Below are 24,272 nucleotides of genomic sequence, written 5' to 3'. Positions count from 1 at the left end.
AATCCCAAGTCCCCTGTTTTAACTCAGCAGCCAGTGTTGCTGCTTTGTTTCTGCCTCTTTAGCTGATAGGTGCTGTAATGGGAAAAGGCAGGCGTTAACAACCGGCAATGTTATTGCAATTCAGTGATCAGAGTGAATGCTTCACTGTAAGAACCCGTGGAGAGGAGGAGAGGACAGGGTGGCTGCAGTGAACATTTATTACCTGGGGAATAGTTGTTCCTGCCTGTGGCAAGAACTGGACTCCACAGGTTGATGTACCTGTCCATGGACCACGTGCAGTGCTGATCTCCAAAGTCCAGAAATGTTGGGGTGCTATTACATACATATAGCCAGGAAAACTGCTCCTGGAAGTTTTCACAGGACATCCTACAGAGAAGGAGAAAAATCTCACCTTTCGGTTTGAGACACCAGTCAGGTACTCACCCCCATGTCTTTAAAAGGGGATTACAGAGAGCTCTGCAGGCTGTAGCTGAGCTGGCCGATACCTTGCAGAAGAGGTCAGTTCTCAATGCATTTGGGCTGCCCTAACTGCACCTAAAGCCTCAGGGAAATTACAGGGTATGTTCAGTCATACATAGGTGGAGCCCTGCTGTCTCCAGCACATCTCTGGCACTGCACCTTGCTTTGTCCCTCCGCAGTGTCCTGCCCCGCACCCATGCATTCTCAAACCTGCAGTGTCTATCTCAGACAAGCCTGCTGTTCCCCTGCTTTCCTCAGAGCCTCACGGGGCAAGTATACACATTCTGAATAACGATAACTTTTCTAAAGGATGGCTCACACATGGCTAAACTGGATCTGAGAGTAATCAGAGGCAGTGAAAAACCACAAGCACCTGCAGAGCAGTTGAGTTTAGAAGCTCTATGACCTGCTTAGCGACCTGTCCCCTCCAGGCACCAGCCAGCCCAAGGTTCAAGCTGTGTACTTTGCAGGGAAGGGCAGTGTGACAAAATGACTAGGTCTCAGGGAGCTGGATTTTTACTTCTCTCGCTTTTCATTTTTTCACCAGCTTGTTACTTAATCTTGGCCAGCTCCATTTCTCCAGTTCTTGTTTCCCCTGAAACCATGGGGTCAGGACAACCTCCAATTTGCTGTTTGTATACAGGGTGCCTCAGGCCATCACTAAGAGCAGAGAGCTGCCTAAATGACTCTTTTTTCATAATGAACGTGAACAGAAAACCTGGTAGACACAATGATCGATAGGGAAATACCAGAATTCTCCATCATTCTTATTTCTGAGGAGGGCTTCTCTGAATTTAGGCTCAACATGGTCCCACTGAGGAGAGCTGCAAACAGGAACAAATCAATAAGCAGATGTGAGGCACAATTTCCCACCTCTCTGGCCAGCCCATTCCTCTAACCAGCCCATCAAGTCATCAGGAGGGGTGAGCAAACTACACGTTGGGAACAGGACTGTGCTCAATGCTTTCATAGCCAAGGCCAGCAAACAGAGCTCTGTGCCTTTGCCGTGCCTGAGTTGTCCACCCTGGGATGGGGAATCCTGCCTCTGCCCTCCGAGCCCCTGTCACCCATCCCCAGGCTGGAGAGGTTAGTGAGGTACCAAGGCATAGCGCTCTGAAGTGCTGATATTACATTGACGTGTAGAGGGCACATTAGCCAGTCAAATGTGTTCTTTCCAAGCAGCATGTTTATAATTAAGTGATAATTGTACTTTCTGCAGAGTGTAAGACAAATAAACAGAGCATGAATCAATAATTTATTGATTTATGCAGCTTACCTGTGAACACGCTCTACTGACATTTCAATTACAGTTAGGATTATAGTTCACCCTTCCAAAAAATGGGAGGATGCTGTCTGAGCAGATAGCTATTATCCCAGCCTTAAACATGTCTGCACCACCCGGCAACCCATCCAGATGCAACATGCTAGCCTGACTTTTCTCAGCAGAGAAGTTATGAGTGTTCCTAGCAACAAGGAGAGGTAGGATGCTATTAAATCACGTAAAAGTGACACCTGAACATCTCTCTAGTCCGGAAAACACTGATGCAATTCTACCAGGAAAACTAACAGTTATTTATTTACAAAATACTCTTGCAGTCTTTCTCTGTATCATTCATTTCCTCAGGAAAGAGAAATTAGCTTATGCACACAGCAGCAAAGTGGTCCTTGCATCTCCAAAGCTGGATGCAGGATCCAAAAGATCAGTTCAAGCCATCCAGCAGCACTTTGCCTTTGCAGTAACCAAGGACCCTTTTTGTCTCTCTGTGTTCAGTACTGCATAAAAATACTGCTCTGCTCTCATGGACTCTGCTAACCATCCTCTTCCCAGATCCAGGCTCATGGGGAAGGGAAGAAGGAGCGGGAAGGTGGATGCATGATAGCTGCAGGAAAATTCAATAGAAGCAGCCAGCAAGTGTCTAGGGGCATGGCCAGAGCTTACTCCAGGTAATAACAACTCTTTCATCCATGAGTTATCTGGAATTACCCACCGGGAAAACGTACACGTTGACAAAAAGGGTTACCTAAGCTAGGCCTAGTGGGGAGCGCATATAAAACCAACGCTCCATTAGTTTTCCCTGGATTGGATTTCTATGGGCAGTTGTTTTGCAGATCGAAATAACACTTATAATGAATTGATTTAGAAATGTCAGCTTCATTATAATGGGTGCAAGGCAGAAGTCCTTTATAATAGGCCGACAAAAAAGTGATTCTCTTTATGAGCTTAAACTTTAAGACCATACTCATCACTCCAGGGCCCCTTCCACTCCCCATGGCCCCATGGATTCCAGATCCTGATGATAAGTTTCCAGCCATTCTTGTAGCGTATCTGTAAAGAGGAAAGAAAAATAAACTCAGTCACAGCTTTTCACGATTGTGATATTCAGTGAAGAGATGGGTAATAAAATGGATCTTCTTCTATACCTTGGAGGCCTGGTTTAACTTCTGATCTCATTTGACTGCAGATAAAAATCAGCGCCTTTTGCTACATTGTAAAGGAATGGTGTGGGGGAGAAAACTGAGCCCATTTTGCTTTCCCAAGGACAGTGAATAGCTGGCACAGAGGGAAGCAGCAGCATCCCTGCCACACCACATGACTTCAATGGCCTTGGGAAAGTCCAGTGCCTAATCCTGCATATCTGATGTGAGTCAGCAAAGGCAGAGACTTTGAGGGACCAGGTCACCAGACTGCCTGGATAGAATGTTGACAGTCAGTACAGAGAGATTATGATAAACAGAGCCTCTAGATCTACAGTGTTGTGATTTCCAACAGCTGGAGTTTTGGTGCTTTTCTCCTCTTGCTGTCACTGCTTTAAGCCAGAAGCAACTCACTTTCACCAGTGAAGCTGAAATGGTGGAAGTGGAAAGGAGAAACAAACCTTTTTGTTTCTGGTCCTCCTTACGCACCTGGGCAGTGCCAGAAACAAATGCCATGGCAGTCTCTTCCCAGGAAGAAGCCCAGCCCCTGGCCGGCCTTAAATCATTTCCCCACAAGACACCCCCCTGGATGCCTTGGCCCTCCTGTCCACACACATCATGAGCAGCAGGGAGATGAAATGTCCTGCTTCCTATCCAGCAGGATTCGGGATCCTTCCACTCCTGTCCTGGGGAGAGCCAACTAGGACATTCTCTGGAGCCTGGCAACCCACATCCTTCCATTTCAGAGCCTCTCGGCTACAAACAAGCCTCCTTCACGCAGCAGCACATCGGCTATGATGATGGCACCAAACATGCCATGGCATGAGGGGCTATAAACCAAAGCCAGGCTCATAAGCGAAACCATTAAAGAGAGCGGGAGAAGGGAGAAAACAGTTTAGGGAAAACAACGTCCCCTTTCCAAAGTACTTTAAGTTCCTAGATTAAAATGTGTTGTAGCTGTCTTGTTTGATTTCCTTGTTTGGTTTCCTTCTTGGCCTTGCTCACTGTTAACACTCCCTGTGTGCACTACAGCTTACTGGGGTAAGCCATGTTCTGACTTCTGGTTGTAAAAAATCCTTCATTTCTTTTGATCTGTGTAATGAATTGGTCCTGTTTTCAGATCAGCCAGGAGTAGTTCTGCATGAGTAGAACAGCTTTAAAAGATGGAGAAATGCTGTTCTTGAACCAGCAAGTTATTTACTTTTCACACAGTGATTTTTGGCAGCTTGTGATTGAACTAAACTAATGTAGATTTGCATTATATGACAAATCCCAGAATTTCAGCCACTGCTTCTGTTCCCATTTGAAACAGAAAAGTGAATTTTTTAAGAGTCAGCGTGGAATGAAAATTCCCAGAAATGCTGTATTTGCTGTTGAAGTGAACAAAGTGAATTTAAGTTGCATTTTTAAATTAGAAGAAATTATAGAATTCAGATAAGCTCCCTCTTCCCATTGTGCCAGAATCCTTCTGTCTCTTGGAATTTGAACTATGTGTATTTAACAATCCCTCCTAAGCGTGAAGCTAATTAAATTTACTCTGAATGGAACACCAGTACAAGATCACCAGGCAGGAACAAGCCCTTGATCTTACCTTCACAGCTCCTGTGACAGTGTAGGCATGACCCTGCACAATGCCATTCCTCAGCTCTATGTTCCTCCTCAGCTGCAGAAGGGAGAAAGCACAGTTTTTAGCTCTCTGCCACACTGCAAAGGTATGGCCATCAACTCCCAGAACTATCATTTGGTATGGCAGAACAAAAGACTTGGTTTTGACTACAGCAGTATTTCAGATATAGTGGCTCCAGAGGAATGTGACTGTTGTTCCCACTACAGTCATTAAGTAGTCCAGTAAATTTAACAAAACTTTGCATATTTGCAAGCTCTTCAATGGTCCAGTGCTGCTGCAACTGCAGAATGACCTGGACTGGATCACTGGGAGGATTAGAGCCCCAGAATTTCCCTGCCACCCACAGCCCAGCATTAGCCACCTGAGGTGAGGGGCTAGTCCTCGGCTTGTTTGCAAAAGCTGAGCTTTGTGTCCTGATGAACCAGGCACTACAGGACCAATGCCACACACTCTGCAGTCTTCTGAAGCCTTGGCAGCTTTTTAGCAAGATACTTGCTGAGCATCACAAAGCCTTTTGCAACTTCCCAGCATTAATGTCGGTAGCCTGCAAATCACAATGTGATAATAGCATCCTCTCACAGGAGAGAGATGCATTTTGGCCTTGCTAGAATTGATCCAAAGCTATGAGGCCAAAATCAGCTCTGCTGCAAGAGGAAACCACTGTTGCAGTGGAATTAGCCAGGAGAGAAGCCACAGACCCCTCTCTGACAGACCAATCCATCTACATCTACCCAAAAGCCTTTACATCACTTACTGCGTAGCCTTATTTACTTTCTGCTGCAGAGATCTCTCCAGGCATCCATAAGCTATAACTATTACATGGAGTGATCATGGACTTCTTTTTTCATTCAAAAGAATGCAAACATGCCAAACCAAGAAAGGCATGCTTCTGGCCCCATAACTCACCTGGCCTGAGGTGCTACACCCCATCAGACACTTCGATTTGTCAGCTGCTTTCAGGATCTCTTCCAGATCAGGAGGGGGATCCTTCAACGAAAACTGCACTTGGACTCCACCTGTGAGGTCTACTAAAGCATCAGAAAGGTAGCCTCCATGCAAGTTCTGGTAGGAGCCCCGTAACCTGGGGGTGGGGGGGTGGGGGGGAGGAAGTTAATTAGTCCTTATGCTGCATTTTAATAAACGATGTATAGTGATGGTTTCCAAAATGGACATGTGCATTAAGGTGGTTAGCCTGGGCTGTGTAGACACTGGGGCCAGGCAATGAAAGAAAACTTGACTGAAATACCTGGCCGGACACAACACATGCCCTGTGGGATGAACAAGGCAAAGAGGAACTTTTTCCCATGTTCACGCACAGCTGAGGCAGCTGTCCAGAGTAATTTACAGACAGTGGAAAATAATGAGGTGCATCTCATGCCAATGCAGACATTTTAGGGAGACGAGCTGCATCTCGTCTTGAAATACCCAGTTTCTTTCTTCTGAACAGGCAAGGAGCCAAGGGTGACTAGTTCAAATAGATGTTTCAACTCAAATGGAGCTGAACTGTTAGCTTCTACATCATACTTTGTCATGACTCTTCACAAAAATGGCCAGTATCCCTTTTGCAAATGAGAAATAGGACAAAGACAGAAGTGAAGGTATTTGCCCACGCTTTCAAGGCAAGACAGAAACAAGTTTTCAGCACTGTTCCCAATTCACTCTGCTAGCGTACAATTATAGGATAATAATTTAATATTGCCAACACAGTCCTTGTTGTTTTTATTGCGTGCTTTTTATTGAGACAGCAAATAAGCTGGAACATGCCGTACTTAGAGCAGGTAGAGCATGCTGCTAAACCCCACTATACACACTGTATTTAATGAATGTAATCAAATGAAGTCTGTGGCTAATTGTATTTTGAAGGGTTGTCCTTGTCCTACACTGATGAGAAGAATTTGTCATGGGCACTGGGGAAAAACTTCTCAGATGGGAATCTCATAAACAGCATCACTTGCAACTTTAATTTAATAGAGGCTTGGTTTGCTTTGTAATTAAAATCTTATGCAGCAAATTGATACTGAATCCTGAGTCAACTTTCCTGAGATATCTCAGGGCAAAATGCATCCTAATCCTGAGATGCTCAGATGCTGCTTTAACATTCCCTTATTCCTGACTAAATCTGCCAAAATAATTAGCTCTCTTCTTCAGCTCCTCTTTACTGCACTGCAAATGTTACATCAGCTTGATGGAGGGCATGTGCACCAAGTTCCAGCCCTTCATACTACCCCTAGCATAGGAATTTCTCTTCAGCGCATTTAATAATGGGCAGTGTTACAGATGCAAAGGGACCATATTCTGATCCCTTCACTCCTCGGAGGATTTTTTTAAAATCATTACCTCTTTATTAACCATTATTAACCCTGCAGTACTTTGGGGACCTCAGCCAAGAGTCAGAGCTCTCTGTGTGAAGTGAGAGCTGACCAGAGACTCACAGGAGCGGGTGTGTTGTGCCTGGGTGAGGTCTCCAGTTGTGCCTCCTCTCATTGCCTGCTCCAAATATCTGCATGATCTCTGATTAGTGACTGTAAACAGAGGTAATCCCTGCTTAGAGTGTGCAGTTTTAAACAGAGGAGAATATGGAAAGGAAAACAGAAACAAAGAAGTTTGCTTAAAGCAAGGAGATGCCCACCCCCTTTTGTGTCAGCAGCCATTGCCCTGTTCATTTTACTTCTCAGGCATTAACATCCCAGAGTTGGATCGGGTACATTTAAGTCTCCAGCCCGAGACCAACATCTCCAGGTTATATTGGCCCTATGTTTGCATGCAGCCATGGTTCCTTACATAAGGGCAGCACAGCAGACACGGCTGGTAGCCTGAATTCCTCCCTGTGAGCTTTGCGTAAAGCAGAGGGTGAAAACACTCGTAGAAAGCATTCAGCTCTGGGTGGAAGAAAAGACCAGGTATATTTACTTGGCATATGCTTTTTCTAGCAAGGATGGCCAGAATTCATTTGATGTTCGAGGATGTACAGACAGGTATCTTCCATTTAGGAATGGCAGCTGGTCATCTATCACTACATCCACCCAGTCTCCATATTGCCAGAACTGTAAATAAAAAAAAATAAATACAGAAAAAACAACAGAAGTGAGAGAAAAGAATGAGTCTCTTTTAAGAGCTAATATTCATGCCAAGCAATGGCCTCCTGAAATAGCACAGGAATTAATCTAAAGCATGGATACGTGCAAGTTCTCTCCTGAACTGCTTCAGGCTAATGGTCCACATTGTTAAACAAGCTACTGAGTGGCTGGATTACCCAGTGGCAGGGGAAGTCATTTGGGAATATAAATAGTCCTGCAATCAGTGGGAGGAAAGATTCAACATGGGAAACATGCTAATATTGCTGGGCCATAGCAAGCATCTAGGATGACAAAGAGCAACCACACAGACGGTTCAGCGAGCCTCACTCCTCAGCTGCACTTGGATTTTCCCCTGCAGCACAGCTTTTGGCTAGAGAGCCTCTGTCAAGATCCAGCCTCTAGATTTTCTTTTCTCTCTGTTTCAATTAAGACTCTGACGTGCTGTCATGAACAGGGACAACGTAGTGACTAAAGACTGGTTTGAGGTGTTATCCATCTCCTTGATAGATGAAGAGGATGCAGGCAGTCTCTCCAGCATGTGGACAGAGCAGGTGTTTCTCCAGCTGAAGGAGCCATTTCCAGCGTCATTAGCAGATTAATGTAGCTTAGCATGATTCGCAATCATAAGAGGCCAGGCTCTTATTTGCAGTAATGCTAAGGACTCCAGTGGAATTATGCCAGCAATAGATTTAGTCTAGCATGACTTTATTTCAACAGCTTTGGTCAATGAAAAACCCCAAAATGAGCTGTTTGTTAGAAAAAGCACAAGACCAGATCTGCACCGCAGCAAAGCAGCTTACAGTCTGCTAAGCCAAAAGCAGGTTTGATCTTACTTGTGTTCTGCCTCACCCCAGCCTCTCACTTCCTCCATCACTGACAGCAGGAGGTGGCAGGGTTGGACTCTCTGAACTGAGCTCCAGGAGTGGTTTGAGCCTTCTGCTTGATTTTGGCAGGATGGGGTGGGAGGAAAAGCCTGCCACAGGCAGGCCTCTGCCCAAAGGAAAGACAGGCAAAAGGACAGTCCAAAAAGAGCTGCCCTTTAGGTCACTTGACATGCCCTCCTGTCACCAGTCAACACCTGACAGCAGGTCTGTATGGAGAAAACGTGTGACATCAAGCCACACCTCCCTCCCCGTGGTGCTTCATACGCAAACACAACAGGTAAACAAGGAGAACAATATGGAATTGGCTGTGGGGATTAATGCAGTCCAAACCCACTGCATGACGTTTTTCCAAAAGCTAAGCTCCTTGGCCATCATTGGTAGGGAGCTCAAGCTTGGGCGTCTTCTGAAGGCAGCACTGTATTTTTCTTCAGCTGGATAGAGCTGCTTTGTCCTGACTGCCACAGAGTTCCAGGTAGTGGTCTCATCTGAGCTTACAATGGCAGGAATGGCAGGAGCAGTACTGGAGAAGGCATTCCCTCCCATATGCCTTCAGAGAGGGCCAATGCCTTCACTTTTTGGCTTGAGAGTCTGGCTTTGTGAAATTTCTTTATACCCTCAGGATTTAAAGTACTGCAGCTGGGAACGTGACAGTGAATGAAACAAAGAATCCCTATTTAGGCAGGCTGCAAAGAGGGAAGTTCTTCACTTCCACATTTGTGGTGAGCCTTTTAAATCAGGACTGTATTTTCTTGGGCTTAGAAGCAGAGGAAAAAGAAATGGACAGTTGCAAGATGACAACATGCCTAGGGTGCTGCTGGTGAGAGAGGGAATAGCGTGTGGTTATTTTGCTTCCTTTTCCCCCTCCCTTGACAGGGACCTTAGAGAAATCCAGTTTTGGAATTGAGCAAGGTGAAAATCCCATGCCTTTCAACCACTTTCTTTTGCATGGTGTTAAAAGGCACTTTCTGGATGTGTCCTGAAACTGAGGTCTTGACCACTTATGGCCTTTAAAAATTTCATCAGTTTCTTCCTGAGAGCAGGGACATTAACACTCAGGGCAGATCCCCCCTATTTTGAGCTGATGCCCTGTGCCATAACCCCCTGTAGTCCCTGCAGAATACTTCTCGTTCTTTCCCAGGCTGAGCTGCTGCTGCTTGCTGTCACAACACGTGGCACACCCTGCCACACAGGCATCAGGGTTTCTGTGGCAGAGAAAGTGATTCCTATGCAAATACAGGACTAACTTAATTCCAAATGAAATAATGTAATTGTAATTATTCCCTAGATAAAAACATCACCCATCTTTACAGCTGATGAAGTGCTTAACACCCTTAACTCTTGCAGCCAAACAGCCAGGGTTGCATAGGATGACTGGAGCAGCCCTTTGTATTCCTGAGAGGCAAGGTGCTCCAGATCCAGAAAGGTGAAAAAAAGTTATAAGCTAAAATTTTTATATTAGTATATGATATGCCTTGTTTGCGATTCTTCATTGAGCTGAGGACTGGTGGCTTAGCCTGTGGATGGCAGTAAAATATCTTTGACAGAATAATTGAAAGGCATTGCCGAGAAGCATTTCCATTCAGAGTAGCTTTCTCAGGGGTTTATTGCTCAAGGAAGGCCAGAAACAGTTGCATTGATTTGCAGATGAGATGACAGAGAAAACACTTTCAAATACTGTAAGGTATTTATACTGCTTAAGATTTAAGGATTGCCCCAACTAATCTTTTCAAAGCTCTCATGAAAGACAATCTAGCTTGCATCCTTTTAATGTGTTTTAAGCAGACTGGTGTCCCTTCATCTGATTTATCTCATACAGTGCACCTCTGCGTGCTGGAAATGGGCCAAGACAGAAACATCTGGTATTCTGAGGAGCAAAGGAACATAGCAAAATTTAGACTGCCCAGAAGATAATCCTCCTGGTGCTGTTCCACAAGAGCTCTAGGAGGTCAAAGAAGCCTCCCTGCCAGAGCTCTTTGCTTGGTACTGAACTGCATATAACAAAACAGATTTGTGAAAAAAGGGGGATGATGAATGGCAGAGTATATACTGATTCTCTCTACATCAAGTTTAGCTTCTGGAGCTTAATGGTACTGCAAGCGTTTCTAATCCCACAAGATAACTTGGTTGACTCGGATACAAGCAAGCAGGGCCTGCCAGTTACTATCCCAGTCACCCTCCTGGGAGATGCAGAGAATTTGAAGAGTTGGTAGAAAGTAAGACTTACTGAAAAGCCTCACTCCTCTCTCCAAAACAAATCTCTTTTCAAAATATCAAAAGCCATTCCTCTGATCTGTCTCCAAGGATTTGTAATTTCAAGCCATTTCCGCAAGCTAAAAGGGCAAGGTGAAGTATATGGGGAAACAGAAAATGAGTCCAAATACATAAAGAACACAGGCGTGTTGACAGCCATAACAAACTGCCCAAATCAAAACAGACACCAGAATGCCATCTAAAACATATATGTGTACAAATCCATCTGAACAGCTGGTATCCGTACCACTGGGAGACATACCTTTCAGAGAAGGGCTTTGAATTCCCTGAAGTGTGGTTGCACCACCTGGAGCACAAGGAACCATTAGAAAATTTGGGATTTTCTGCAAAATTCTAAACTGGGAGTCAGCACTGAAGAACCAAAACATTCAAGGATGTTGAGACCTGGGACTGCGGTTTGCACCCCTATATAATCCAACCAGCCAAGCCTGAGCAGTATCAATACGGCAGAGGATACATACCCGGAAATGAAAAATCCCAGCATAATTGTCCTGGAATCCTTGGTCCTTTGGTAAAACTATTTCCAAAAATTGCTTCTGCAGTGTCAGGGAGCCCAGGGCAGCCAGCATCCAGCAGCAACCTCAAAAGGGGATTCAATGCATTCAGTCAGTTATTCACTGTTGTGGACCATAACTAACTTTAGGAGAGTGGACTTCAACATCTAAGACATCTAAGAACCAGCTTCTTAAATGAAGCCAACATTCTTCTGTCTCCCTTCTCTCCCCAAAATTCTGAAACACTACCCAGTATTCACCAGTAATGCCCCCTAGGAACCCTGATGCCACCCAGCCATCCTTCTCTACTTTTATGCTCCTTCTATCTTTTGTAGTCATGTTGAGACTTGCAGTCTAGAACACTGTTTAGGAAATCTTCAAATCTCTCGATGGGGTGAGAAATGGGAAGACATTTCCTTCTATATGGGAACAGAAGCTGCTCCCCAAGACAGACGTGGTTACAGGCCAGGAGAAAAAGATGGAACTGATACAGGGTGCAAACACATCTATCTATGTGGTAAGAATCAGAGGAGGTGGACAGAAATATCCATAGAAAAGAAAACACTGAGAGTCACCAGATGGAGATAGGATGAAAATAAAATTCAGTCTTACACATGTTGGAGCTGTACCTACTTACCCCAGAACTGTATTTTACCCTTGTACTTGAAGCATCTGCCTGATCTCAGCTGGACTTCCCTTTCTATGCTTGTCCTTATATACACAGGGGGCAGGTGCCCTATATAAGTAACCGGGATTAGACCTGCTGCATTTGGGAATCCTGTTAAATATCTGCAACAAGTTGTGCATGAAGTTGAGTGAGTCTGGATTGGCCTGCACTAATTGTTTACTGCAGCTACCATGGTCCACATCTTCCCACCAAGCACTCAGAACATAGCAAACCAATCACAGGTTATTGCTTTGTGCCAATCTTTTCCAAAACTGGAATATGACCTTACCTATTTCTCCTTGCATGATATCAAATCTGCTAACTCCATCTATGATCAAATATGGATTTCTCTGAAGTTCCTGGAAGAAAGTACAAAGAACAGTGTGAGTACCCAGCCTTTGTCAGCAGTGTGTTCCTGCCTCTTGAAGACCTTTGCTTGCCTACCTTTTCCACAGCTGAAAACTATTTCTCTTGAGCCCTGATGTTTTGTTGTCTGCCACCAAAAACATGGGAGGAGATACTTGGGCATCTCTTCTATAGTCTGCTCAGCTGTTCCTAGGGATGGGGACCTGTGGCTGGGTGCTCACTGAGTTTTCATTTGGGTTTCTCTAATGCTACCAACACCTTTCAGAGAGGACTCTGAGACTGCCTGCAAAATCATGATGTTTCCTAGGGGACAGTAGGGCAGAAACACAGAAGTTTCCAAGCAAAGTGTCTGTACTTCAGCTCAGCACCAGGTCTGGGAATGTTTTACTTTCTGAGCCTTTTGTGTTTCCATGCAGGACTAATACAGATCAGCCTGGGCTGTTTTTCATCACTTCTGGTGAGGAAGCTATAGAAAGAGGGCTTACTCTCTGGCTGCAAAACCCCACAGGCCTGGCTGACTTATTTTTAATTCAGGGACAATATTCCTCGCATTCCTTGAGAGTCTTGCTTGGGCAGCGAAGGGGAAACAGTTCAGAGCTTGGCCTTGCATACAGAAATGTGAACCATTCTCCCACCTGTGTCTGCTATCAATCTGGGACATCTGAGTGCTCAGGTAGGTATGGCCCGAGCATCCCCTGTGAGTAAGCCTTGGCACACCCCAGCTGGGTAAGGCTCTGTTCTGAAAGAGCAATCAGCCTTTAATTAGGAAAGTCACCATGCACCTAAGAAAATGAAGAGATAAAAGGGAGAAAAAACATCTGAGTAAGAAAAATAATACAGCAGCTCTTCCTTAAGCAGTCCCTGGCATTTCTTCTCCCCAATTGATTTGACATGCTGCACAAAAATGAGACCAGCGCGCAACGTGACTCGTGACTTGCATGGTTGCGTGAGCTCAGCAGTAGCAAATGCTGTCAGTTTTCTGAAATGGCTTCACGGTGATCAAACCCCTCTAAGAAATTTCCCTGTCAGGACAAGATGCAACACAACATTGCTGCTCCAGGCTGGCGGACAGATCATGCTCCCACAGGACTGCTGACACCAGAGAAAGCAGCCTGGGCACACATCTTCCTTGACAGATGCTTTCACTCAGCCATCCACACCTATCCCAGGACTTCTGGGATTTGCAGTAAGAGATTTACCCATAGCATGGGAGCTGGCCTACAAAGTGGTGGTCACCAGCACCAGCTCTCAGCCCTTCTCCCTTCCCCTCTACATCTCTTCCAGCTTTATCTTCTCCCTGCCTCTGTTTCCCTGACAGCAGTTTCCCTCCCTCACCTGAGTGAATTTAAAACCTCGCACAAGCAGGAAAGAGTAACTTGCATGACAAGGCTCTGAACTTGGCCTGTGCCCTTGTGCGACTTGCCAACAATCATCCCAGAAAACCAACACCATAAAACAATGGGTGTTTTTGTTCCCCCATCATTTCTGAGGCTGTTGAAGTCCTGGTTGCCCCAGGTAGGGTGGCTGGGACCTGATGGACATACTGTAGTACGTAGCTGCCATGGGCGTAACCACCACGTAGAAGGTCGGGGCAACCCCCGGTATCAATACAGGCTGGGGGAAGAAAGGATAGAGAGCAGCCCTGCCGAGAGGGACTTGGGGGTACTGATGGATGAAAAGCTGGACATGAGACGGCAATGTGTGCTGGCAGCCCAGAAGGCCAACCGTACCCTGGGCTGCGTCAAAAGAAGCGTGGCCAGCAGGACAAGGGAGGTGATTCTGCCCCTCTACTCTGCCCTGGTGAGACCTCACCTGGAGCCCTGTGTCCAGCTCTGGAGCCCTCAGCACAAGAAGGACATGGAACTGGTGGAGCAGGTCCAGAGGAGGGCTACAAAAATGATCCAAGGGCTGGAGCGCCTCTCCTATGAGGACAAGCTGAGAGAGTTGGGCTTGTTCAGCCTGGAGAAGAGAAGGCTGTGAGGAGACCTTATTGCGGCCTTTCAGTACTTAAAGGGAGCCTATAGGAAAGATGGGGACAATCTTTTTAGCAGGACCAGCTGTGTCAGGACAAGGGGTAATGGTTTCAACCTAAAACAGGGTAGGTTTAGGCTGGATATCAGGAAGAAATTCTTTACAATGAGGGTGGTGAAACACTGGAACAGGTTGCCCAGAGAGGTGGTGGAGGCCCCATCCCTGGAAACATTCAAGGTCAGGTTAGATGGGGCTCTGAGCAATCTGATCTGGTTAAAGGTGTCCCTGCCCACTGCAGGGGGGTTGGACTAGATGACCGACCTCTAAAGGTCCCTTCCAACCCAAAGCATTATACGACTCTGTGATTTTATGAACATGAGCCTGAAACTAATGGGAAGGCAGCTGCATCTCTTATGGAATTCCTGAGCAAATGGGCTGATGCTCTGCTTTGTGCTGGGACGATAAAGCTCTTAAGTGCACTGTGGATCCTGCTGGCCTGTTACAGAGACCGGCTGAAAAGTCAGCCCATTAGATGCCTCAGCAGATACCCTATTGCCCATCAAGACATTTGACTCCCCAGTAAGCAAACAGGGATGCGTTGAGTCATTAAGCAGGTTCCTTGCTGAGAGAAACCAGTAATTTTGTCTAAAACCAGAAAAGACAAAAAAATTGATCTGAAGTCAACCCCAGCCAACATGCCTTGACTGTGCATACAGATGATTTTGTGGCCAACAGAGAGAACAAAAGCTGAAGTCAAACACTCTCACTGTAACCCCCACCCACAACACACGAAGCTCCGCTTCCAGTGGGGTGTACTCCTCACGGACTTAGGGGGCAACAACTGGAAGGCAACACAGAGCGTGTGATTAGCCATGGAAAAGGGGCTGCTCAGCAGCTCTCCCTCTGCAGAAACCACATGGCAAATGCAAGGTGAAATCCCACCGAGCTGACACCAGCACTGCTGGCTGAAACGGCAGCAGCCCTCCCTGCTGCGCACACTACAGCCAGAAACAGCAGGGCAGGTTTTAACAAGAGGTTTGTGCTTTTGAGCGTAGCCACCTCTCCATGGGCTTGTGGAAAAGAGGCAACGTGGGCACGCTTCAGAAGAATAGAGCGCACAGAGCACGGGCTCTTTGCACAGCGTTAGGGGTGAGACAAGGAAGGGCAGGGGACAATCAGACACTGCAGCAAAGGCAGGAGGGGGCAGTGGTGGGGAATTGCAAGACCAGATAGTCAGAAGAGCTCTGGAAGAGTGTGACCCCTGAAGTCAGGGATGGAATGGCTGTTCCTGTGAAGGATGCTGTGTGGAGCCTGAACTAAGCACAGAGGGTTTCTGAAAGCTTCGAGAGGATGTAATCGTGATGGGTGCAGTGCTTTGGAAATCTGGGCCTTCTCAACCGTAAAGGAAAGGGAGGAAAGGAAGTCTCCAATTAGCTCCTCTTCCTTCAAATGCAAGAACACAGCAGTCATAAAACGCCAGAAACCATCATTTACTATTGCAAACCACAGCTATGCACATAGTTACTGCTACACAAAACGTGCAAGCCTCACTATTTACTAGCACTTAAATTGCATGACAAATAGAGAAAATATAGATTTAGCTATAAGTCTGTCCAGAAGCAGTGCCCTGATTCACTGAGAAATTACGATGAGGCTTTGTGGCATTTTCCTCAAGACTTTTCAGTTTTAGCTGGAGGGGAGAAGACGACGGAGCTTAAGGAGGCACGTGGTCTCTTCTCAGAGTATGTACGAGTCCAGCAGTGAAAGCAACCATATGAGCTGCAAGTCAAGCACTCTGCCTGAACTCATCCCCCTAGGACAAAGCTATCATCACTCGCTTTCCCTAGCCCACTGAAGATTCCATTACATATTCAAAATAAAAGAGAAGTTCAAGTTCAAACCAGTTCATCCTCTAGAGAATGGTCTTACCACAAAAGTACTGCTTATCCAAAGGGCAAGATGGAAAATTAATTTGAGAGGTGGAGGGAGAGCACCCTGTACATGCATTTGTCTCTAAATTTCTTTTTATAATTGCTCAACATTTTTATGGAAGAGCAAGTCCCCAGAAGAAGCTGGGCATGAGTAGTACAGATGTAGCCATATGCAGATGTATGTAAAAAACTTTAACGGTTGGACTTGATGATCTTAAAGGTCTTTTCCAACCTAAATGATTCTATGATTCCATGAACTCAGTCAGGAATTTTTGTGGAAAATGGGAAGCCCAGGGTGGGATTTCATGGGCAGTGTAAGCCAGTCTGACTGCAGGCTGCTGCTCAGTACGGTGGTCTGGCCATGCCTGCTGTTCCACAGATTTCCCTGCTTCCCCAGCATGAGCCTGAATGCAGGCACAAAGCCACTGAGGGTTCAGAGGCAGGAGACGACTCCCGGCAGAGCCACCTCCCAATCAGTTCACCTTAACCCTACAGTAAAATCCCAGCCCCGCTTCTGTTCCCGCCACAGCACCGCATCTTTCCCTTCAGCCGTACTTGTGTTGCTCCCTCCTGCTCCAGCTTCACCTTTCCGACACAGCCTGCCATCGTGAGCCACGGGGCTCCCCATTCAACACACACCAACTAAGAAAATAAAAAGGCTGCTATTGATTGAAAGCTAAACTCTGTTCTCAGCTGGACAAATCTTAATTCAACATCACTGCTGTGCCTCCAATACCGTTGCTCTGGATTAGGAAGCAAACATGGTATTGCAGGTCCCCGGGCTGAGGAGATTGCCTAGCCCTGTGCTGAGGAGGGGCCAGGCACACCGCTCTCATGCATCCTGTAACCACAGGAAACCTCCGCAGGACACCTAACACAGAAATAAGGCAGCTGGAGTAACAAGGTAGGGCAGACCAAAGGATGAGCTGCGCTGGGTCACAGTGAAGGTCTGCCTGTTGCAATGACTTCTCTCCGACAGCTTGGAGCGGGAGCAGGATAAACCGAGCAAGCCGAAACTAATGCTCCTGCCGCATACGTTCTCCTACTCTCAATCACTTGGCAGCTAAAGGACTTGCCAGGCTGGAGGCTCTATCTACACTTTTGTGTTTATTAGACCTCATGGGAATCAAGAATCTGTTTCCTTGAATCTGCCTAATGTGGGTTTTTTATTATTTTTAAACTCCTATTCTGCTTTTCTTTGACATTTTCTTAGACAGGAAAAAAAACAGGCTAATCTCAAGGGGTTTGCTTGCACCACCAGAAGTCAGTTCCTTGCTTTACAGCAGAATAGCTCAATTCCTAACGGCCTGTTTTCAACACAAATGCCTCGGTTTATTAAAAAAACCCCTCCTCTGCTCCTGCTCTCTCTCTCGCAACAGAGGAATGAGGGCCTCACACTCTGCACAGGTGGGGAACCCATGAGCAAAGTTGTGCTGGAGGATGGACTGGTGCCCGACAGCCAGCAGAAACAGAAACCAGCTCAGATTTTACCTGCAACCTGTTTGCTTTGTGTGGCCCTGTGCTAAAAACAACGGCAACTGCAAACAAAGGAGGTAAATATAAAGGATGTAAACAAGGGAGGTAACCCTGTCTACCCTGAGCCCTTGAGAGACAGTTTCCTTAGAGGTCTTGAAATCTCCCACTCAGACCATTGAGTACGAGCTAAAAGTTTTCAAAGTGGTGTGGTGTTATCAGCTATTCCTCTGTGGCCACCACAGCTGTATAATCCTGCCAGCTGATGCCCCAGCCTCAGAAACAGGGAAGCGTGTGAGTCTACAGACCATCAGAGCACTGCTTTTCCCTCAACCCAGGATGCATGCATTTTCCCCTGCAACCAGCCCTTTCCCGTGCATCTTCCCTTGCAACCAGCCCTTTCCAAAAGCAATAAGAGCCCAGAGATACCATGCAAATAAACCCTCCTCATCTAAAACCTGTGCAGAAAGACAGATGTAATAAATGGTGACACACTGCCGCTTCCTCGGCCCAAAGGTATGAACTCTGAAGTCGAGGTCAGATGCAATCAGCTGAGTGGGCAAGGGCTGAGACACCGGCAGCCTGGAAATGCTGCTCCTGTTCAATTACCCTGATTGCACATGCACACTCAAAAATAAGGTGAATTGATTTTGATTTTCATCATACTGAACAGGATGCAAGGGCCTTGTGGCCTCTGGGATTCACTGCAGCTGTGAACTCCACCATGAAGAGCTGGTGGGTGGTTTGGGTTCATGCCAGAGAACGGCCCCACAGTGACAGACCTGCAGGTAGCGCAGGACAGCACTATCCCTCATCACCGCACATTCTCAGAGCTCACCTTACTAAAGCAGCTCATGTGACAATCCACATTTCGTTTTCCTCTTTTTTTTTTTTGAGGGTGGTGGTGGTGTGTAATTTTTCCTCCATTTGCCCCCTGTGCTATTAGAGCTAAGTTTTTAGGTTAACTTCAGAGTGTTGTCTGATTTGTTGCCTGAATAAAACCTCTCTTTTTCTCCCCTCCAGCTACAGACAGGCCAAGGCTGATGCAGTAGGAACTCCAGCTCAGTTTATCTGTCTGGAAAGATTCTAACTTCAAGATGATTTTTTTTTAAAGAGCCCATTCTGGTTTAGTCAGTTCCTGGGTTCAGAATTCCTTAATGTTGATGTTACTTCCTGGAAATCTCTGGGAAATAAATAAAATGCCAGTTAAATAAAATGCCAATCACCAAAAGCAATGTGGAATCCTGATAGGCACTCTGTTGCTGAAAGAAGGTTACTTTTGCTTTGGGAAGGGACAGAGGAAGAAAAGAAAAAATGTGAGCAAGCCCTTTTGCAAAATTACTGAATCAAATGATAAAATCACTTTTTCCAGCAAACAAGCATTGACTCAAAGTGTATAATTTTCCCCAATGCTTTTTAGATGCTAAGTGCAATAGCACAGTTCCCTGAGTCTCTGCTAAGGGAATAAGGTATATCCCTTGCTCAAGCTCACACTAAAGTAGCCTCTTTCTGTGGCTTCTATCCAAGAACTTCTTTTAGACCCTGCTCTTTCCTTCCCCTGACACCAGCACATGAGCCAAATACCCAAGGAGTCCATGCCCTGGTGCTATGAACAGACTGCAGTGATGCAGAGGAAACCCATGTCAGCTGAGGGTCATGCTGACCCTCAAACCCCCTTTCTGACCCATTTGCCCCCTTGCAGCTTTTCCCTCTCTTCTGGTTGCAACCCTCACAAGCCACAGCCTGCGTTAAACAGGGGATGGACCCTCCTGCACCAGCTCTTGCTCAGCAATCCCTCACCCTGTAAGGTAGCTACAGGGTCCCCAGGAGATGAAGGGCGAGCAGCTGCAGGAGCAGTAGCCTGTGACCTTGAAGACTCCTTAGAAAAACCTTCAGCAGCTTCACCCTCTGCCCACTGTAGCCTGACAAAACGTAAGTGTTGAAGATCAGGGACTATCCTTAGCCAAGTTTGTAACGGGCACCATATCAAGCACCATGTTGGGCTATCCCTGGTTCCGGGCCAAGGCACTGCTGCGTAGGTGGTAATCTCTCTCTCCTCACACATACCGGTTTTGAAAATATAACCAATGTTAGCAAAAATAAAGCACTCAGAATTCAATACTGCCACAATTCACATCGTCTGCGTCATCCTAATTCAGTTTCTTTTTTCATCTGTATAGTATTATGCATTATGATCAGAACAGAGTGAAATCTTTAGCTAAAACATTGATTAAAAACATGTATTCAGCAACAGCAAATAATTTTGTGACTTCCTCTGTTCCACTCAATTGCTTGTGTGAAGGAAAAACACCAAACAATGAAAGAATGTGTTCTGAACACTTTTTAAAGGAGCATCTCAGTTTTTAAAGTCTGACATAAGTCTTCAAGGAGAATTTCCCCTTGAATGATCTTTAGAAAAGCCCAGCTAAAGCAAATACTTTGTTCAGTCTAAAATAGAACTCTTTTCCATTTCTCCAAACTGTGGGTGAACCAAAAGACCTGTTGACTGCAGAGCTCCTGCTGTATCTGATACCTCCAGCCCCACCTCTAGCAGATCTTGAAATACCACATCCAAATCTCCATTACAAATTGCACACATTTCAATGGACGTAGACTTGAGGGCTTGGGGATGAAAACACAGCCTGGAACAGTTCCCATCTGTTGGGAAACTGCAACTACTATTGCAACTACTGCAGAGTTGGGAAAAGTGACATTTCAAATACTGCCTTGGTGCTCCTGATGCACCTCCCCCATCGGGGACTCCCATATTAAATCAGTTCACAACTCAAAATAAGTTGTTTCTGACTGTCACCACTGACTATTGCTGTCTGAAAATCAAGCTGGTTTGTCTCTAGTTTATACATTACCCCCCAATATGAAGACTCCAAACTCTGAACGTAATTGGCAATTCTCTTGGCAATGTACAAGGTAAAATGGAAGCAGCACGTTGCTCCACTGCTCAGTTGGATCTGGACACAATGACAGCATTTATAATTGCTATCTACCACTTAAATAACCAGATACTATATGACCCAGAAAACAGAGGCTAAGGGATTATTAGGGCCAAGATGCCAGTTTTGTCACTGGTACATTTTCAGCCCAATTTTTTTTATGCCAGAGGGACCTGATGGTGGAGGCTGAGAAAAATACAGACATCGATTAAATCAGCCATGCTCTGTCAGCAGGATGCAACTACACTCAGTCTCTGGGAGATGTATTCAGGTAACAAACGGTGTCCCTTGGGGAAATCATAGGTATCTCTCTGCAGAGTACTTGAGGTAGCTTAAACACCTGGGATCACGTATCCTTTCAGCTAGCATTGCAATGACTGAACAACAAAGACTTTATGAACGTTTCTGCATGGGTGAAAGGTGCCCAACTGAAAAAACTTAATGAATGGGGCACTTTGGCTCCTAACACTGCAGCCTTCCCTCTTCCTCCCCAGGGACCAACTCCCAAAGGCAACTGGAGGACTTATGAAACACAAATACAGTTTTATTTACTTCCTGACCCTTGGCTCAAAACATCCGCAGCTCTATAAATGAAAAGCAAACACTGCTATTTAGCAACTTCTTCTGCCCCTGCTTCATTCTGCCAGGAGATGGAGGCCACGTTTTGGTGTTGCCATGACACAGCATGGGTGTTGTGGTGATGTTTGAGAACTTCTGGTTGAGCTCCCCAGGCAGCTGGCACCATTGCCCTTCATCTTGCATCTTGTCTAGCAGGACGAAGCCTGGCTTGTTGGGAAACAGCTACAGGTGGAAATTTTGGTCAAACCAGAAAAAAAAAAAACAAATTAAAATGAAGCTTTCTTCAGCACCAACATATCCTGGGTTGGGTTTCTGTTCCAGATGAGCCACTTGAGTTGGCAGTCTAAACTTTTGTCCCTGGGGTACATCATAGAAGAACAGCTAGTGATACTGCCTTAACCTCTATAATAGAAGAAAAGGCTTTTCAATGTTCATGTCATGAACCTTGGGCCATGAGTGTAGGGTTTAATTTTTTGGAGGAGAGCTCTGGCAAAGCCAATGACTTTTCATCCTGCTCCTTCCTGAAAAAAACTCTGGAAAATTGTTGGATGCTATTGGTTTCAGCCAGTCTGGTGGGGTGATGCTGGAAACTGTGTAGTGATTGCTGAAAAAAAAAGTCTTCAGAAGGGAATTGCTGGGAAGGGGAGGACCTCTGCAAATTTTTGAAACCTATTCCACAAAAACTTTCATTCTTCAGCTTAATCTTCATGGATTCAGCAAAATGGGAGGGAATTCTCCAGCATCTGCCTCACCTGACAAACTTCAAACACTAGCAGCAGCAGGTTCTGCTTTTGGCAAGGTGCATCAGTCCCTTTGCACATGAAATAACTCTCAGGATATTCGAGTAGGATAAGTGTTCATCCCACACTGTGATGCCTCAAAATTAGTGTTATTTGAGTTTCTAAGTCAGTTTGTATGCTTTTGAAATCCTACGCTTCTCTGCTGCTCCCAAACAGCAAAAACACTGTGGTGGTTAGTACTTAACAGAACTGTATCATAACACTTTATTCCATCTTTAAAATGCTCCTGAGAGTCCTTTCTAATATACTTGTTTGCCTTTTATGAGTCTAATGCTTAGTTATCATATCTTTGTCTTTCTCAGTCTGGCAATGGTGGCAACTAACTCCTCTCCTTTGCATTTTTTAGTTAGTCTTCTGCTATAACTCCCATTTCAAGAGAGATTATCCCCACCTGTAAGCAGTAAAAACCACAGCACCAGCTGCATTCTCACTAGACCCGGATTTGAAGGAAGGCCGCCTGAGGAGAAGCCCAGGCATTCAGCCAGCAGTAGGAGCTGCTTTTGTGAAGGAAAATGATCTCTTTGCACCAGCTCCACAGGAGGACTTCCACCCATCTGCACCCAGCATCTCCACACCTACCGAGCCACGTGCTGAAGCAACAACACAGGTTGGAAGTGCCCGTACCTCTGCACACACAATTTCTCTGACACTTTCAGGCCCTGCTGCAGCCATGGGTAGTGAGAAGTTCAAGCCTCAGGCCCCATCCCTATCAACACAACTCCACAGCGACAGTCCTGTTGGTGTCCAGGCTGCAGCTTCTGCTCCATCTGATACTTCACCACATCTCATTCCTTTTACCCCAGGGCTGGGGCTTCCCACCCTTCCATTCGGGCACCCACATTTAGCAGCTACGCAGGCTCCCTGGGCTAGCCTGCTTCCCTTCTGTGAGCCATGGATTTCAAGCCTCTGCTGCTGCTATGCCAAATCCACCGCACGGCCAAGCTCCAGCATACCCTCACTGCTCTACTTGCATCTGCTGTGCAAATAAATCTTTTCCAGCTGTCTTGTCCTGTCTGTACAGTCTCACAGTTACTGTCTCTACACCCTGAGGGGTTGCCTGCAGGGAAATGAACTGGTTTGCTCCAGCCCAGGGAAGCCAAAGGCCCCAGGCACTAGCGGTGCGCTCAGCAAAACCCAGCAAAAGGGCAGCGTGTGGCAAATCCAGGAGTAAGTGGTACACAGCAGTGCTATACAGCACAGTCCGACCATGGAAAGATTCCCTGAATTAGGTCCTAGGATAAAAGAGCTGAGCATGTGATTCCACCTCCCAATTTAAACATCCATATGCCAAATGATGACAACTGCCTGTTAAACTGCAACTGGGAATCAGCAGACAAATGTACGCCTTGTCCCAATTACTTTAAAATAGGTATTGCTGAGTCAGTGGCTTAGATTACAGAAATCAGAAAGCTTTAATAGAATTTGACAGCTTTTCAGGTTTGCACAAAGTCCTCTCGAAGCAGATCAAAGTGGGAACGCTAGCTCTAGTGGGGTTCACAGGTGGAAACAAACTCCCTACAAAAATATACCCAATTAAAACATTAATGTTACAGAGGCTATCCTCCCTCCACACATCCCACAGCAAGGATGCCTCCTTGCAGCGTTGTGCTCCCCATCTTCCCCTTGGGGTCTACTTCCCTGCTCAGCACAGATCTCCTTCCCCAAGGTGAGGGCCTTTAGCCCCTGGCCACCAGTGCTCCCATTCAGTAGGAGGGCTATGAAACACCCCGGCTGGCATAACTCACAGTTGGCCTCTTCCACTGTATTTGCCGCAGCTTATCCTCTGGGAGCAGGTTGGGACCAATGGAGCTGAAGTGAGTGGGAAAGGTGGCATCCTCAAAAAGCAGTCCTTGGCTCAGACACAAGTCTCGCAGGCGGTTGAAGTCCTGGTTATTAAATTTCTTCAGGTTCTGGAGGCTTCCCCTTGCCCCTGTTTTTTGCCAGCCCTGCTCCAACGTCAGAGCAGAGCCGGCGGCAAGCATCATGCCCCTTTCCTGTGAAGGAGAGACACGGACTGCCGTTAGTTCCCTGATCCAAAGTGGTGCCTTAGGAGTGTGTGGGAAAGCAACCACCTCTCCCCTGCCCCAAGAGGACTGTGGAGCAGCAGCTTGCAAAGCTGAGGGCAGTCACAGTGACAAAATCCTTATTAGCTGGAAATGCCTGGGGAAAGAGCAGTCGTCAAATCCCAACTGGTTTATCTTAAACCAGTGCTGTCACTGCTACAAATTCAATTTTGAGTCTTCCCTGAGGACAGAAAGCAAAGCTGTTAGAGAGCCACTGTGTTAGCATTGAGTTACATCTGCAGGG

General features: G+C 46.1%; 1 protein-coding gene across 1 annotated transcript in view; it reads right to left on the bottom strand.

Annotated features, from left to right (window-relative positions):
- LOC104134595 (calpain-13) overlaps positions 1–23,947 on the bottom strand; it is a 44,359-nt gene extending 20,412 nt beyond the window's left edge. The window contains exons 1-9 of the mRNA XM_035903663.1: positions 23,711–23,947; positions 12,184–12,253; positions 11,195–11,313; positions 7,412–7,545; positions 5,408–5,582; positions 4,466–4,537; positions 2,700–2,785; positions 1,209–1,283; positions 203–366 (exon numbers count right to left, since the gene is read on the bottom strand). Coding sequence (XP_035759556.1) covers positions 203–366; positions 1,209–1,283; positions 2,700–2,785; positions 4,466–4,537; positions 5,408–5,582; positions 7,412–7,545; positions 11,195–11,313; positions 12,184–12,253; positions 23,711–23,947 — 1,132 coding nt within the window. The remainder of the gene's footprint in view (positions 1–202; positions 367–1,208; positions 1,284–2,699; positions 2,786–4,465; positions 4,538–5,407; positions 5,583–7,411; positions 7,546–11,194; positions 11,314–12,183; positions 12,254–23,710) is intronic.
- Between the last annotated feature and the right edge of the window lie 325 nt (positions 23,948–24,272).

The sequence above is a fragment of the Egretta garzetta genome, unplaced genomic scaffold (genome assembly GCF_000687185.1).
Source record: "Egretta garzetta isolate BGI_Z169 unplaced genomic scaffold, ASM68718v1 scaffold11, whole genome shotgun sequence".
NCBI classification, from domain to species: domain Eukaryota; kingdom Metazoa; phylum Chordata; class Aves; order Pelecaniformes; family Ardeidae; genus Egretta; species Egretta garzetta.
The sequence above is the reverse complement of the archived record's forward strand: the minus strand, read 5'-3'. Positions and strand labels throughout refer to the sequence as shown.